The 14,069-nt window shown below is 58.9% G+C and overlaps 1 protein-coding gene across 1 annotated transcript in view; it reads left to right on the forward strand.

The window, feature by feature from the left end:
• Positions 1 to 14,069, forward strand: part of LOC105081278 (epididymis-specific alpha-mannosidase) — a 35,094-nt gene that overhangs the window by 17,092 nt on the left and 3,933 nt on the right. Inside the window, 9 exon segments of the mRNA XM_074375237.1 lie at positions 1,442 to 1,632; positions 2,682 to 2,820; positions 4,405 to 4,556; positions 6,124 to 6,398; positions 7,478 to 7,669; positions 8,779 to 9,031; positions 10,188 to 10,298; positions 10,376 to 10,568; positions 13,169 to 13,306. Coding sequence (XP_074231338.1) covers positions 1,442 to 1,632; positions 2,682 to 2,820; positions 4,405 to 4,556; positions 6,124 to 6,398; positions 7,478 to 7,669; positions 8,779 to 9,031; positions 10,188 to 10,298; positions 10,376 to 10,568; positions 13,169 to 13,306 — 1,644 coding nt within the window.

Genomic DNA, 14,069 nt, shown 5'->3' on the forward strand with positions numbered 1-14,069 from the left:
TTGGGTTTACGTGATGTCACTTTCCTGAGCCCCCGTTCCCTCATCGGTGAAGTGAGTTCTCAGGAGGCCTAAGGGTCACCCTTATGATGGCTGGGCGGCAACCCCCGCCCTTCTCATTTTCTTCCTCTCCAAAGAGACACCAGGAAGCCAGCTCAGGGTTGGTTCCTCCCCGAGTGTTGTTCTGACTCCCCCAGACCTGGGTTGGTTGTGCCTCTTGGGCCTCGGCCTCTCACGTGAGCGGTGGGAAGAGGGAGCTACATGGCTCTCAGGACACTCCCCATTGGATAAAGCAGTTTGGGGAAGGCTGACTTCTGGCAGAGGTGGGAGGGGCTCCGCCTAGTGGGCGGGGTGCCGGTCAAGGTGGGAGTGGAAACCTCCATGTGGGCCTGGTTACACCTGAGGTGGGAGGGGGTACGACGATGTGGGCAGGGCTATGTTGAGACAGGAGGAGTTACGTCTGTGTGGGAGTGGCTACATCCAGGTGGGAGGGGCTGTGGAGAAGCCCTGTGGGTGGCGGGGTGGGCGGGGCTACCGGGCTGCTCCCTGGAGGAGGCACCGTTTACCCAGAGACTGGACAGCACCGAGGAGGCTTGGGTCCTGATCTGAGGGCAGCGGGATCGTGAGTGGCTTTGGCAGACTGGTGCCTGCTCAGAGCCAAGGCTGTGCAGGTCTCTGTCTGACATGGACACTCTAGGCCTGGGGGGGAGTTGGGGAGGAGCTGGGGAGGACCCGTGCACCTGGCCCCACAGCCTGTGGCCTTTCCCAGACCAAGTGACTACCCATCATGGTCTGACCCAGGTCCTGTGGGGAAAGAACAGGGAACGGAGGCCCAGCCCAGCCCCAGGAGGAGGCAGGAGGAGGGAACAGGAGGGAACACCAGACCACCTGCTGGGACACAGCCTGGCCCCAGGGGTGCTCGGCTTGTGCTCTCAGTTCAGCGTCAGGACGGCGGCCACTGGGCTCCCTTATCTCTCCCTCCCCTCCCAGCCCTCCTCGCTGGGCTGCCAGAGGGACCCCGCAGGCCTGTCCAGGGTCCCTTTCCCCTCGGAGTCACACAGCGGGGCCTCCTCCGGGTCCTGCCCTCCTCACCCTCATCTCACTCTCCTCCCCTGAGGTCTTCCGGGGCCCTTGCTCACAAGGCCGCCCCAGAGTCCCAGGTGCACACTGGGCTTTCTTGTCCCCATCCCAGCCCTTCAGCTCCCAGGCCTCTCCACGCCTGCCCCAGGCCGGCCTGACCCTCCCACCTGCCCCGGCCCTGCAGGGCTCCTGGGCAATTGCTGGCCAGGCTGAGGTAGAAACATGAGATCAGTACCCGCCCTGAGCTGCCACCCTGAGTGACGTGGTAGGAATCTACCATCTCTGATCCCATCTTCCTTCTGGACCAGGGCTTGGGGGCTCCGCGGGCAGGACCTGACAGTCACTACCGGCCTTCCTCTCCCAGAACTGTTAAAGTCCTGGACCGGATTCTACACGTCCCGAAGCGGGCTGAAAGGCCTGGCGAGGCGAGCCAGCGCTCTGTTGTACGCCGGGGAGTCCATGTTCACACGCTGCATGTGGCCGGCTCCCCACCGGTTCCTGGACCCGGCCTGGGCCCTGAAGCGGCTCCAGCAGCTGCGCTGGGCAGTCTCGGAGGTAACGCCCACGTCTCGGCCACAGCACAGGATTGGAACCCCCTGGCGGTGCACTTCCCCTCCCAAGGTCACAGACCCTCCCAGGCCCCGGTCACTAGAGTCCACTTTACAGATGAGAACACTGAGGTCTCCTTGGGTCACGAGGCCCGTGCGTGAAGCCGCTGGGCCAAGGCGAGGACCATGGGCTGCCGGTGTCCACCTCATGGGTTCAATAAGCTTTAGAGCCAGACTCAAGGGCAAAGTGGAGAAGCACTGGTGTCCAACATTCCTGCCTGGATTTGACATCAGCTCACTTCTGGGCCCCAGGCAGGTGGCTTTCCTTCTCTGAGCCCTAATTCCATTCTTGTATAATGAAACTCACTGAGGGCGGCAATTAAATGTGGTAAGGCACATAAACCTCTGGCCTCGGTGGCTGCCACAAAGGAACTTGTTCATAAACTTCTGCCTCTATTTGACCCCACTGTACAGATGGGGAAACTGAGACCCAAGAAGTCCTGTATCTTGTCTCATCACACAATCAGAATTGAGTTACACGGGCCATGACATTCGTGTTACCTAAAGGGAATTGCTGGCAGAACCAGTCACTGTGTGGGGTGAAGTGGATTGACTTTAGTGTCCCTCACAGTGGGCGGAATCGTGGCTTCCCTTCACGGAGCCTCAGTTTCTCCTCTGTGAAGAGGAGTTAATCCTATCCTTACACAGTGGAGACAAGTGCCAGGGTTATGTGTGGAGCGGTGGAGCAGGCTAGCAGCACTTACGGGAAGACTGGGTCATGGAGGTGAAGCGGGAGTGGCTGCCCTGCAGAAGTCTGTTCCCTGCCCAAGGTCAAGGACTCAGGTATGGGTTTCCACAAGGTCAGAAAACGTTGGGCAAGTTCATCAGCCTCTCTGACTTCAGCTTCCTCTTCTGTAAAGGGTGGGGAACCCCACCTTCTCCACCAGCAGCTGGCGAGCAGGATGAGAGCCAGTGCCCAGCGGGTACCAAGATAGTAGGCGCTCGGCAGAGGCAGGTCCTGACCCCACTCCTCCCCTGCTTGGCCGGGGGCTGCAGGTCCAGCACCACGACGGCATCACTGGGACTCACACCCCCAACGTGACAGACATGTTAGTGGAACATCTGAGCGCAGGGGTGCAGGGTGTGCACAAGCTGATGGCCTCCATCATCCAGGACAGGACCCCAGCCCACTCAGGTAAGCGAGGCCCCTGAGGTGGACGCGGTGGTCGGGCAGGGGCTCTGTCCTTTTCTGAGAAGAGTTCCTGGGGGCTGGGGAGGGGTCCAGACCGCCTGAGCTTCAGACTCTGGGTGTCCATCCCAGCTGTGGCCCCTAACCTGGCTGTGCGCTTGGGCAGGGGACTCACTTCTCGGAGGCTCTGTTTCCTCTCTGTGACTGAGGGAGGGCCGGTGTGACAGATAGAGGCAGGAACAATGCTAACAGGGCCTGGCATCTGCTCAGCACTCCTCATGCAGAATTTAATGTGTTGCCTCACACATCTCTGAAGCTGGAACTGTTGCCGTCCTCACTGTATAGCTGAGGACACGCACAGACAGAGGGCTGTGGACCTGCCCAGGGTCACACAGGTAGGGTGTGGACCCTTAGGCCTGTGCTGCCCAGCGTTGCAGAGAGGATGCAGGTGTCCTCAGGGCCCTGGCCCAGCCTGGCTCCCAGCACTGGCTCCTGAGCTCAGCCTGGGCACAGATCGTGGCAGGGCTGCCACTGCACCAGCCCCTTTGATCTGAGGGTTTCACCTGTGGGGAGCGGCTCATCGCACCCGTTTGCTTGGCACCGAGGGGATTCACCCCAGAGAGTCCTGGGCAACGAAGGACACGCTGGTCTCCCCACAAGTGCACGAGATTTTTTGTCCCCAAGGCGGCTGCTCCATCCCCAGGGCTCCACACTCAGGCCACTCTCGGTCACTGTGCAGCTCCCCTGTGTCCTCACCATTCACCTGACCTGCTCTTCCTTCCCCTCAGGGTCTGCATATAATCCCATTCTAGCTTCGGACTCGGGAAGGGCCCTGGGGACCAAGGGTGCAGGTGACAGGACCCTGTCCGCAGAGACGAGGATCCAAGGACAGACAGTCTCAGAAAGAGAGCTAGAACTGGGGTTGGATTCCCTTCCGGGGGGGGGGGTGCACTCCATCCCCCTGAGCTCACAAGGGCGGCTCCCCCGAGCAAGGGGGAGGTGGAGACACCAGAAGGGCATCACAGCCCCGGAACTGCCGGGCAGAGACTGGCGGCTGGAACCGTGTGATGTGCTCAGGGACCTGGGGGTCATCGGACGTGGATGCGCTTAGGGCACATGCGGTGCAGGATGGAACAGATAGGGAATCCAGACCCACTTCGCAGGGGCCTCCAGTGCTGAGCTAGGTGATTGAACTTGACCCTCCAGGCTCCAGAGAATTCCCCACTCCTTGAATGCCAAGCGCTCAAAGCTTTGGAGCCAGGCCCTAGGAGCTGGGCCACCTTGGGCAGGTGACTCTACCCCTCTGGGCCTTGGTGTCCTCACCAATGAAGTGGGGCTGACAGGGAGAGATGCGTGAGGAGCCCATGGACCCTGAGCTTCCAGAGGGACACTGCGTTCCGTTCCCACCTCCCCTGCCTGGGGGCCAGGGCGGCAGGATGAAGAGAGTGTGGGGCGCTGCGTGCGTGCGTGAGCACCACGTGTCTGCATGTCCCTCTCCCCAGGGCTCTGCAGGGCCGGCCTCACCTGCCTGTTTCTCATCTTCCCTGGTGCACGCACGTGTGCCGAGTGAGTCAGATGGCAGCAATAAAGCCTTGCCTCTGTGTGCAGGCCCAGAGCCTGGGGGCCTCTTTGCCGTGGTCTACAACCCCCTGGCCTGGACAGTCACCACCATCGTCACCCTGACTGTGGGCTTCTCTGAGGTCAGCGTCACGGACGAGTCAGGCCGCCCGGCGCCTGCACAGGTATGGGCGGGAGCTGCGGCCGGAGGTGCACCTGCTCTGGGCTGGGCACCCACAGAAGTGGGAGCCTTTAAAGTGAACAGGTGACAACCCCACTGTCACTGTGAGAACATTGTCATTGGGGTGGGCATCCATCAGGGTCACTGGGATCCACCCAGGGGACTGACTTTGGGCATCTGATTTGGCCAAAAATGACTCTTCTGTTCTCTCCCTGGAAGGTCTCAGGGAGGTCTGGGCGGCACGGGAGGCGCCCCCTCCTCTGTTGCATGTCGAATAGATACATCCTGAGGAATTTCCACTTTGTGTGGGGAAGGCCGCCGGGATTCTTAAAGCAGATGTTGAAAGAGGCGCTGCATTAGGGGCTGGACACGGGCGGCCTGTCTCTGCGACACCCAGACAGGCAGCGGCAGAGTGTGGTCCTCATCTCCTTCCAGGACCTGGAGCTGGAGGTGCTTCCAGAGGGCACCTACCTGTCAGCCAGCCGACCCTCCAGGGGAGAGGCAGAGAAGGTGCAGCCGTGAGGCAGACATTCAGGGAACACTCTCCAGTGCCCATTTTGGGCCTGGGCCTGGGCTGAGTGCTGGGCTCTGGACACTGGAGTCACCGCGGGGGTCAGGGAGCAGACACAGGAACGGAGAGTCAAGGTGTGCAGCGGTCACCCGCGGGCCTGGGCAGCAGCCCTCAGCTGGGCCAGGAGGCGGAGGAAGCAGCTCCCCTCCGTGGACGCGGGGGAGAAGAGGGTGCTGGCTTGAGCAGACTCAGCACATGCACCCCTTCCGCGCCCACAGGCAACACCCACCAAGAGTAAAGGCACTTAAATGTTCCTGGAGCGCCTGCTGTGTGTCAGGCCTCACCCTAGGTGCTGGAGAAGCTTCAGTAACCAAGGAGACAAAGTGCCTGCCCTCAGGGCTCATGTTCTAGCAGGGGAACCAGGCAGGAAACAAAATAAGAAAATACAGCCCGTGCTGGATGGTAACTGTGGCGGAGGGGAGCCTTCAGCACAGCTGTGGGGGGTGTGCGGTGGCACAGTGTAGCTGCTTTAGTTCAGAGAAAGGCCAGGTGGAGGGGCTCAGAGAGGCACCTTTTCCCTAGAGAGTGAGGGTCCCCCCTGCAGGTCCTCGGTGTCCTCCTCCGACTCCCTTCCTTAATCAGACAATGTGGGGGTGGGAAAAGGGCAGGAGGGAAACCCTGAACACCTCCCCCCACGAGGAAGTTGGAGGAATGAGAGACAAGGGCGCTCCCTCCAAAAAGGATGCCCCGCAGGGAGAGGGGACAGTGTGAGCACAGGCTCAGGGCAGGACACTGCAGCGAGGGCCGGACAGGAAGGCGGCCAGTTTGCAGGCCCCAGAGCAGAAGGGGGGCAGGAGGGAGAGGAGGCTGGGCCTGGGTCCTGCCGAGCAGGGAGGGTGCAGGGAGGGGACCCAGCTCAGCCCAGGGATGGACGACCCTGCTGCCTCAGCGGGCAGCAGGCACTCCATCCTGTGGGCGGGCAGCCGCGGGTTACTAAGGACACTGAGGCATCTTCCAGTCCTGACGTCCATCATTTCATCCCATCCCGCTGGCCGTGCAGGTCCAGAAGTCAGAGGATACCCCACCCGCACATGCCCTGCACGTGCTGACCACGATCCCGGGGCTCAGCTACCAGCACTACAGCATCAGGCCCATCGAGAGGGCCCATGAGGACACCCAGGAGGCTGTCGCCACCGTGACCAGCGCCATCCAGTTTGGCCGCAGGCTCAGGGGACGTGCCAGGCACTTGGGCAGGCGCCTGGTGCCTGTGAAGAATGACTGCTACACTGTGTTCCTGGACCAGGAGACCAACCTGATGCACAGCGTCTGGGAGAGGTGAGGTGCAGCCACCGCTGGCTCTGAGGCGAGGAGCGCCCTGGGGCCTGGCGTGCCCTGCCCGCACCGGGCCTGCATTTCCTCCCCGGCCTGGGGGCCTGGGAAGGACCTGACGGTGCTGAAGGCCCTCAGTGCCGAGCTGATGTCCAGGCGTGCGCGCCTAGGCTAGGGCAAGGAAGGCTTTCCTGAGCTTGTTCATTTGTAAGGTGTGAATCCACGGAAAAAGGAATGTTGAGAGATCCTCCCTGGGGGAAATATAGTAGTCATGGTACCCACTATTTTAAATTTGGAGAAACATAAAATCCATGCATCCACCCACCGCCGCATCCATCTCTCCACTCGCCCCGCCGCTCATCCATGCATCCACCCATCCATCTTCCATCCACACACCCGTCCATCCACCCCGCCATCCGTCTGTCCACCCATTTATTCACATGTTTAATCAACAGCAGCTATTGGTTGACAGCAGAGAAGGCATCTGACCCCCAGGAAAGGCCTCCCAGTGTTTGGAGCACCCCCTGCCCCGTCCATCCTCCTGTCACATCCCAGGCAGTTTTCATTCCTCCTCAGCGGCCTCTTCCAAGACAGCCACTTCTGTTTCCTCATGTGCCTCCTGACAGGAGCAGAGTTTGGGAGGAACAGGAAGCTTGGGAGGAGCCCCTGGCAGAAAGCCAAGGGGAGGAAGGAGGGGGAAGGGGGAGACAGGAGAGGAGGGAGAGGGGGCGTTGGCGTGACGGGAGTGTCACCTGGAGCTCAGTCAGCTGTCAGCAGCTGTGCAGGCACAGACCAGGACTCCCCTCACGGGGCTCAGCGGAAGTCCAGTCCTTCAGTCAGACAGCACGAGGCGGGGAGGCGGGGACGACAATGGTCTAGAGGCTTGTCTACAAACCAGGTGCATGTGTGTCATCGAGTGTCCTCGAAACTGTCCCTTAGGCTCTGTGGAGGGTATTTTTGTTCACTCCTGGTTCGAGGCTGGTGTCTGCATACAGGGATTGTGAGCGTGGTTCCCAGCACAGGGATAATGCCCGAGAGACATTGTCCCCCACGGTCATACTGGTTTCTCTCTCCCGCCTCTGTAGGCAGAGTAACCGCACAGTACGCGTGACCCAGGAGTTCATGGAGTACCACGTGAACGGTGATGAGGAAGACGGTCTTATTTCAGATAATTACGTGTTTACGCCCAAAGGTGCCGCAGAGCCAGCATGGGAAGCTGTGGGGATGGAGATCGTAGAGGGGCGGCTCATGACCGAGATCCGGCAGTTCTTCTACAGGTGAGGTCGGCCCCTCTGGCTGTGCGCAGAGGACGCTGGCTGGGCAGGTGCTTGGGGAAATGAGGGTCCATCCTTGCTGCAGATGCCCAGCTCCTAGTTCTGTGCTTGGCACTCGGTCGTTCCTCGATGAAAGTTTAATGAAGTGATGAACTGCCCCGAATCTCTGCAGACCTGGCTGTGCTGTGTCATCTTGGTGCATCTAAGTCCAGAGGTGGGACCAGCACCCATAGTGGCAGTGACTTACATACCAGAGCAGCTCTGGTGTTCTCATTAACAGCACAGACATGAGCCACCCAGGTTGGCTGGTGCTCAGCACTATCAGGGACCCGGGCTCTCTGCCTGCCCTGCACTGCCTGCAGCAAGGAGGGAGGGAGGGAAGTAAGGTAGGAAGGAAAGAAGGTGACACAGGAAAAAATGTGGGGCGAGAAAATGACCACGTCCCAGCTCTCAGCTGAGTCTATGGGACACACCCCACCACGTGTGCGTCCTAGGCTTCAAGCAGGAAAGATTCGAGGGTGAGCCACGGCTCAGTAAAGGTGGGTTTATTCTGAAAGCTACATACTCCATAGACAGAATGCGGGCTATTTCAGAAGGCAAGGGAAAGGCTGTGAGGCGTGGGGTTGGATGCTCAGTTTAAAGCAGAAGTGGACTCACACTCCGCAGACAGCGTGCGGGCGTCTCGCTCAGGAGCGCGAGCGGCCCCGGGGTGCGGGGCTGCTAGTTTTTACGGGCTCAGTAACTTTATATGCTAACAAATTGGAGGGTTTTTCCAACTACTTTGGGGAAGAGGCTGGGATTCGCAGTAGCTGAGCCACCACCCACTTTTTGACCTTTTATTGTCAGCCTCAGAAGTGTCCTGGCGCCCGTGGGGAGACTCATTCACCACGTTCACGGGCTACAGTGGGCGTGTGGTGAGCGCGAGTCTCCTGGAAGTCAGGTCTCCTGCCATCCTGGGCCTCAGGGCCTGCTGGGAGCGGGATCTTCCGCTCTCCTGGTGTTGGCTGCTGTTCCTCCTTGAATGGCCGTGCCCTCCCCCTTCCTTCCTGTCCAAAGGCAGGGCCGTCCAGAAGCTGCCAGAGCTTGACTCACCCACTCTGCTTCCCCTCCAGGCAGGTGAACGACACTGACCACACACACGCCATCTACACCCGGCTGGCCCGCGGGCCTCAGGGCTCTGGCGGGGAGCTGCTCTGCCACCGCATAGAGCAGGAGTGCCGGGTGGGCCCCTTGGAGCTGAACCGCGAGGCCATCCTGAGGACCAGCACCGATCTGAACACTCAGCGGGTTCTCTACTCGGACAACAACGGCTACCAGATGCAGCGCAGGACCTACAGAAACTACGCGAACAACAGTATTTCCCGGGTAGGCCCTGCGGCGCCCCGTGGGCACAGGGCCCGCAGACGCAGCGCCGATGGCGCTTCTGCAGCGGGCGGGAGGGACCCCTGTGAGCGCCCACGGTCAGCAGCGGAGTCTAGAGCGTCTCTCTGAACCTCCGCTGCCCGACATGTGCCGTTAGTGGGTGAGGCCCAGGCTTGTTCAGACCTGTGCCCGAGCTCTGGTGCCACCGCGTGTGAGGGAAGTCTCTGAGGTCTCCTGTGTGCCCCTCGGGTCCTCGTCTGTCAGATGAGCGCCTCACTGGGGGTCACTCTGGGGATAAGCAGATGATGCCTGTCTAGGCCTGAGCGGGGTTGGACCCTCACTGGCTCCTCTCAGTAGACCCACTGCCAGGCCGCTTGGTGAAATGGCAAACACAGCCTCAATTCCGAAATCAGTTCAGCTCCCAGACCCTTTGCATCCAGCAGAGTGACCAAGGGCAGGTCACCTGGCTTCCCTGGGCTTCTGTGCTCTTCTGGGAAAGGAAGTGACCTCCCCTCAGAAATCTGGGGGTCAGCTGGGACATCCAGGTGCAGGGCTGTGCGGGGCACCTCTTATGCCTCAATCAGCGTTAGCTCCTCCTCCTTCCAGGGGACCCCGTGTGGGGGTTGTGGCCCCTTCCTGCTCTACCTTCCTTGAGTTTCATTCCCCGTCATTTCTATTGGCTGCTTCTCACCCACTGTGGCCGAGGCTCCAGAGAGACCAAGGCCATCAGCCCAGGACGTCTTGCCCCAACAGAGCAAAGTGGTCTTGCCTCTGCGACCACTGTTCCAGCCCGGACACAGCCCCTTTTCTATCTCGCAACCAGCGGCCGAGGGCTGATCTCAGCCTGGACTGGCACACACCCCTTCATTCCCCCCTGAAGGAGTTGTGTGGGGTGGTTTGACCCCATGTTACAGATCGGGAAACTGAGGCTTAGGCATCTGAGTCCCCATCTCATATGGTCAAGAAGCAGAAGAGCTGAATTTCAATCCAAGTCGGTCAGTCTAAAACGTCAGATCCCCAAACCCTGGCCACCAACACCACACTGAGCAGCCACCGTGCCTGTGCGGGAGGCTGGCTCGGGGGCCAGAGGTGATCCAGACCAGGTGTCCTACCAGGCCCTTGGCCCCTACAGCCAGCCTGGCAGTGTTTCTGTCCACAGAATTACTACCCCATGGCCCAGGCGGCCTTCATCCAGGACAGAGGCAGCCGGCTCGTGCTGCTGTCGGAGCGGGCCCACGGCGTCTCCAGCCAGAGGAGCGGGCAGGTGGAGGTAGGAGGAGGCCCCTCCGGACCCCCGGGGGCGCGGCAGGGGCGAGGCGGGGCCTGTCACACAGCTCTTCCCTGCAGGTCATGCTCCACCGGCGGCTCTGGAACAACTTCGACTGGGCCTTGTGGGACAACCTCACACTGAACGACACCACCGTTGTCCGCCCTGTGCTCTGGCTGCTGCTGGGACCCCGCACACTCACCGCCGGCCTGCGCCAGAGGAGTGGGCTGGCGCTGCGGCACAGGCCCGTGGTGCTGCTGAGAGAGCTGAATGGTAAGGGGGTCCTCTCAGTGCTCGTGTCGTCTCGGCCCAGAGGGAGCCGGCCTGGCCGGGGGTGGGGACGGGCTTGCGCCCTCAGGGGTCTGGGCTACCTCGGGGCAGGAAGAGACTCAGGGACCTCTGATCCCAGCCCCTCATTTGAAATATGGGCAAACTGAGGTGCAGAGAGGCTCAGCGCCTCATTCAAGGTCATATGCTAGTCAGCGCACACCTGGGACTCAGCTCCTCCCTCCACACACCTTTTCCCTGCGTCGCCTCCCTTTTCCCCTCTGACGTCCCTTTCTCTTTATCAATATGATGCAAGTCCACCTCTTACTTCGGGTCCGGAGGCTCAGCATTTAAAAGACTGGTTTTACCTAAATTAAGCATGCCGTCACCAGGTGAGGGCGATTCTTACCCATGTTCTGATCTGCAAGGTTTTTATATTTCTTGCACTGCGACTACTATAGATGCACATCCGTCCAGTGTGGTATATTTACTGACACAGTGGACCATGAAATTCATTAAACAATGATTTCTGTTAAAGATGGTGCTATGGAGAAGCCTTAAAAATTTAAAGACTTAGGTAAAATATGGGATCCTCATTCTCACTACAGGCGCACCTTACTTCACATTCTTCCCTTTATTGAGCTTTGAAGATACTGCTTTGTGTGTGTGTGTGACAAATTGGAGGTTGTGGCAACCTTGCATAGAGCAGTCTACTGGCACCATTCCTCGAGCCACATTTGCTCAGTTCCCATCTCTGTGTCACAATATTTCAAATATCTCATTGTATTATATTTGTTATGGGGATCTGGGATCAGTGATCTTAATGTTGTAATTGCAAAAGATATGCAATTTGCTGTAGGTTCAGTTAATGTAACATTTTTAGCAATGAAGACTTTTGAAATTAAGTTTTAAACATTGTTCCTGTTAGATACATTGCTATCCCACACTTAATAGACGACAGTGTAGTGTAACTGTATTTTCACATGCACTGGAAAATGCAAAAGCCATTGATGCCTTAATTGGGACATTTGGTTTATTGCGGTGGTTGAACCCAAACCCACAGTATTTCCAAGGTTTGGCTGTAATCCTTAAACGGCGTTCTGTTTCTACTCGTAGAAGTGTTGATGAAGATTTGATTTAAGATTTTCACTGTTTCTGTTGTAGAGCCGGTCCTTACAGGGCATTAGGGAGCAGGTGGGCTGTGGTGTCTTGTTTTCCCACCATTGATAGAGTGCCTGCTGTATGCTGCAAGTTGCATATGCATTAGGCCCAGGCCCTCTCCTGAAGGTTTCTCGGGGGCTGTCCGTTGGGGAGACAGGCTCACCCAGGTCCGGGTTCAGGGTGGAGAGGGAGCGGTGCCGAAGGGAGGGCCTGGTGCCGTGTAGGTCTGGTGGAGTTGGAGACCTCAGACCCGGTGGAGATCAGGGACCAGCTCTGAGGGCTATCAGGTGATGTTCTCTTGTGTGGCAGTAAAGAAACTGAAGGACAGCCACTCGGGCAGAGCCTGGGGAAGCTCATGGGGTCGAAGGAGAAGCTGGACAAGAGGCCTGTCAGGTGGGAGGCAGGGCAGCTCTGGGCCTCTTGAGAGCAGGTGTCCATCTCCCCCAGGACTGCCAAGAGCTGCCTGCCCGGCCACCTCCAGGTCCCAGGTGCAGATTCCCAGGAGAGGGGATGGGACTGGCCAGCAGGGTCGGGGGCTGCTCCTGGATCAGTCAGTGCTTCCTTCCTGGCAGCTGAGAGCCTTTCCCACAGAGGGGATGTTGCCCTGGTGAGAAAGCTCCAAGCCTGTGGTCGGCTCCATCCACAGGACCCACTCTGGTCTCTTCTGGTTGCACATGAGAGAAACCAAAGCTGAGCCACAAGGAGCCTTTATTCTGAAGCCCACAGAACGAGAGACGGGCGAGGATGTAATTGTGCCTCGGGTGCTGGACCCTCCATGCGGCGGCCCCTCTCCCTCCTTCCGTCCCCTGTGCTTCTCTCTGTCTGCAGACCTTCTTCCTCCTCCTCCTAGAGGGACGTGGCTGTGAACAGCTCTGGGGCCACATGTGTCCCCTCCACCCAAAAAGAACTGAGACTCAGACTCGGGTCTCAAGAGCAGAGGTCCAGGGAAAGATTCTGATTGGTCCTGGCGAGATCACGTGACACAGGTCTGGACCAATCACTGTAGCCTGGGGTATTGTGAGGAGATGGCAGCTCCAGCTGGAGCGCAGAGGTGAACAGACCGTTTCCTGGAAGGAGGAGGAGGGCTGAGGTCCTTCTGAGCAGAGACACCGATGGATGACCAGCAAGGGGAGATGGCTTCCAACACTGGACAGAAACAGGGCTCCAAATGGACTTCCTGTGTGGTCTGGAAGAAACAGTCCCCTCTCTGGGTCTTAGTTTCCCCATCTGTAATTTGAAATGAGTGGACGAGAGAGCCAAGGCATTGCATTTGCAGCAGCAGATGCTGGTGCAATTTGCACCAGCAGATGCTTGAGGCTGACTGGGGTGTGGGCTACAGGTGGGAGGGCTGGGAGACTGGCTGGAATGGGGGACTTAGAGAACTCTGAATGCCAGAAGGAGGAGTTTGGTCTCAGCCCTCCCCTTGTCATCCATCTGCCTTGCAGAGACTGCCCAGGATGGCCCAGGCCCCCAGCAGCAAGAGGCTGTGACTCTGCCCCCAAGTCTCCACCTGCAGACCCTCAGCATCCCCGGCTGGAACTACAGCTCCAACCACACAGAGCACCTGTGGAATCTCCGGAAAGGTGAGGCAGGTGTTCATGTGTCCAGATTCACTCCACTCTCCCCATATCAACCAGACCCCCAAGCCCATCACCAGACAAAGGAGCTCTCCTCAGAGCTGTCCAGACTCTATATACCCTGGTTCTCTTATCTGCCAATGGGGAGAACGAGGCCCACAGAGAGGCAGGTCACTCAGGACGCCTGGGACAAGGTGGACCTGGATGCCATCCAGACAGCAGTGACAGTGTGCAGAGGGAAGCCCCCAGCAGGGCCTCAAGGAGGGCTCCCTGGGGGAAGAAACACCTGCCAGGAACCAACTTGTTATATTGCCGAAGCCCCTGCGGCACCTGATCTGCCACTATACACCTGAGCACCTCCCTAGCAGGGCTGATTGTGCCTCAGCCACTATCCTGTTCCCAGAGACCCACCCAGGGCTGGCACACCCCAAAGTAAGTGTGTGCAGAACTAGGAAAAAGGGGAAAAGGAAGAGGCAGAGACCAAATATTACCTTTGTATCTGGTACTCTGGGTATTAGAAACAGTGGCTGCAACCTACAGCCATGTGGCTGCCTAACACGGACTTATAACATCCCCACTCCCCCGGCCTGTCACAGAAGACGAGGGGCAGAGGGCCTCTCCTGCAATAACAGAGCCTTCCCTACCTACCTGTGTGCGATGCCAAGCCCACTGAGAACACTTGCACTGGACGCAGCTTCTACCAAAGAAGAGGAAAAGGGGGCTGGGCTGGACCAGTGCTTCCTTCCGGACAGAAGTGAGTGAGGGACCG

This window comes from Camelus bactrianus, chromosome 2, assembly GCF_048773025.1.
Source record: "Camelus bactrianus isolate YW-2024 breed Bactrian camel chromosome 2, ASM4877302v1, whole genome shotgun sequence".
NCBI lineage: Eukaryota > Metazoa > Chordata > Mammalia > Artiodactyla > Camelidae > Camelus > Camelus bactrianus.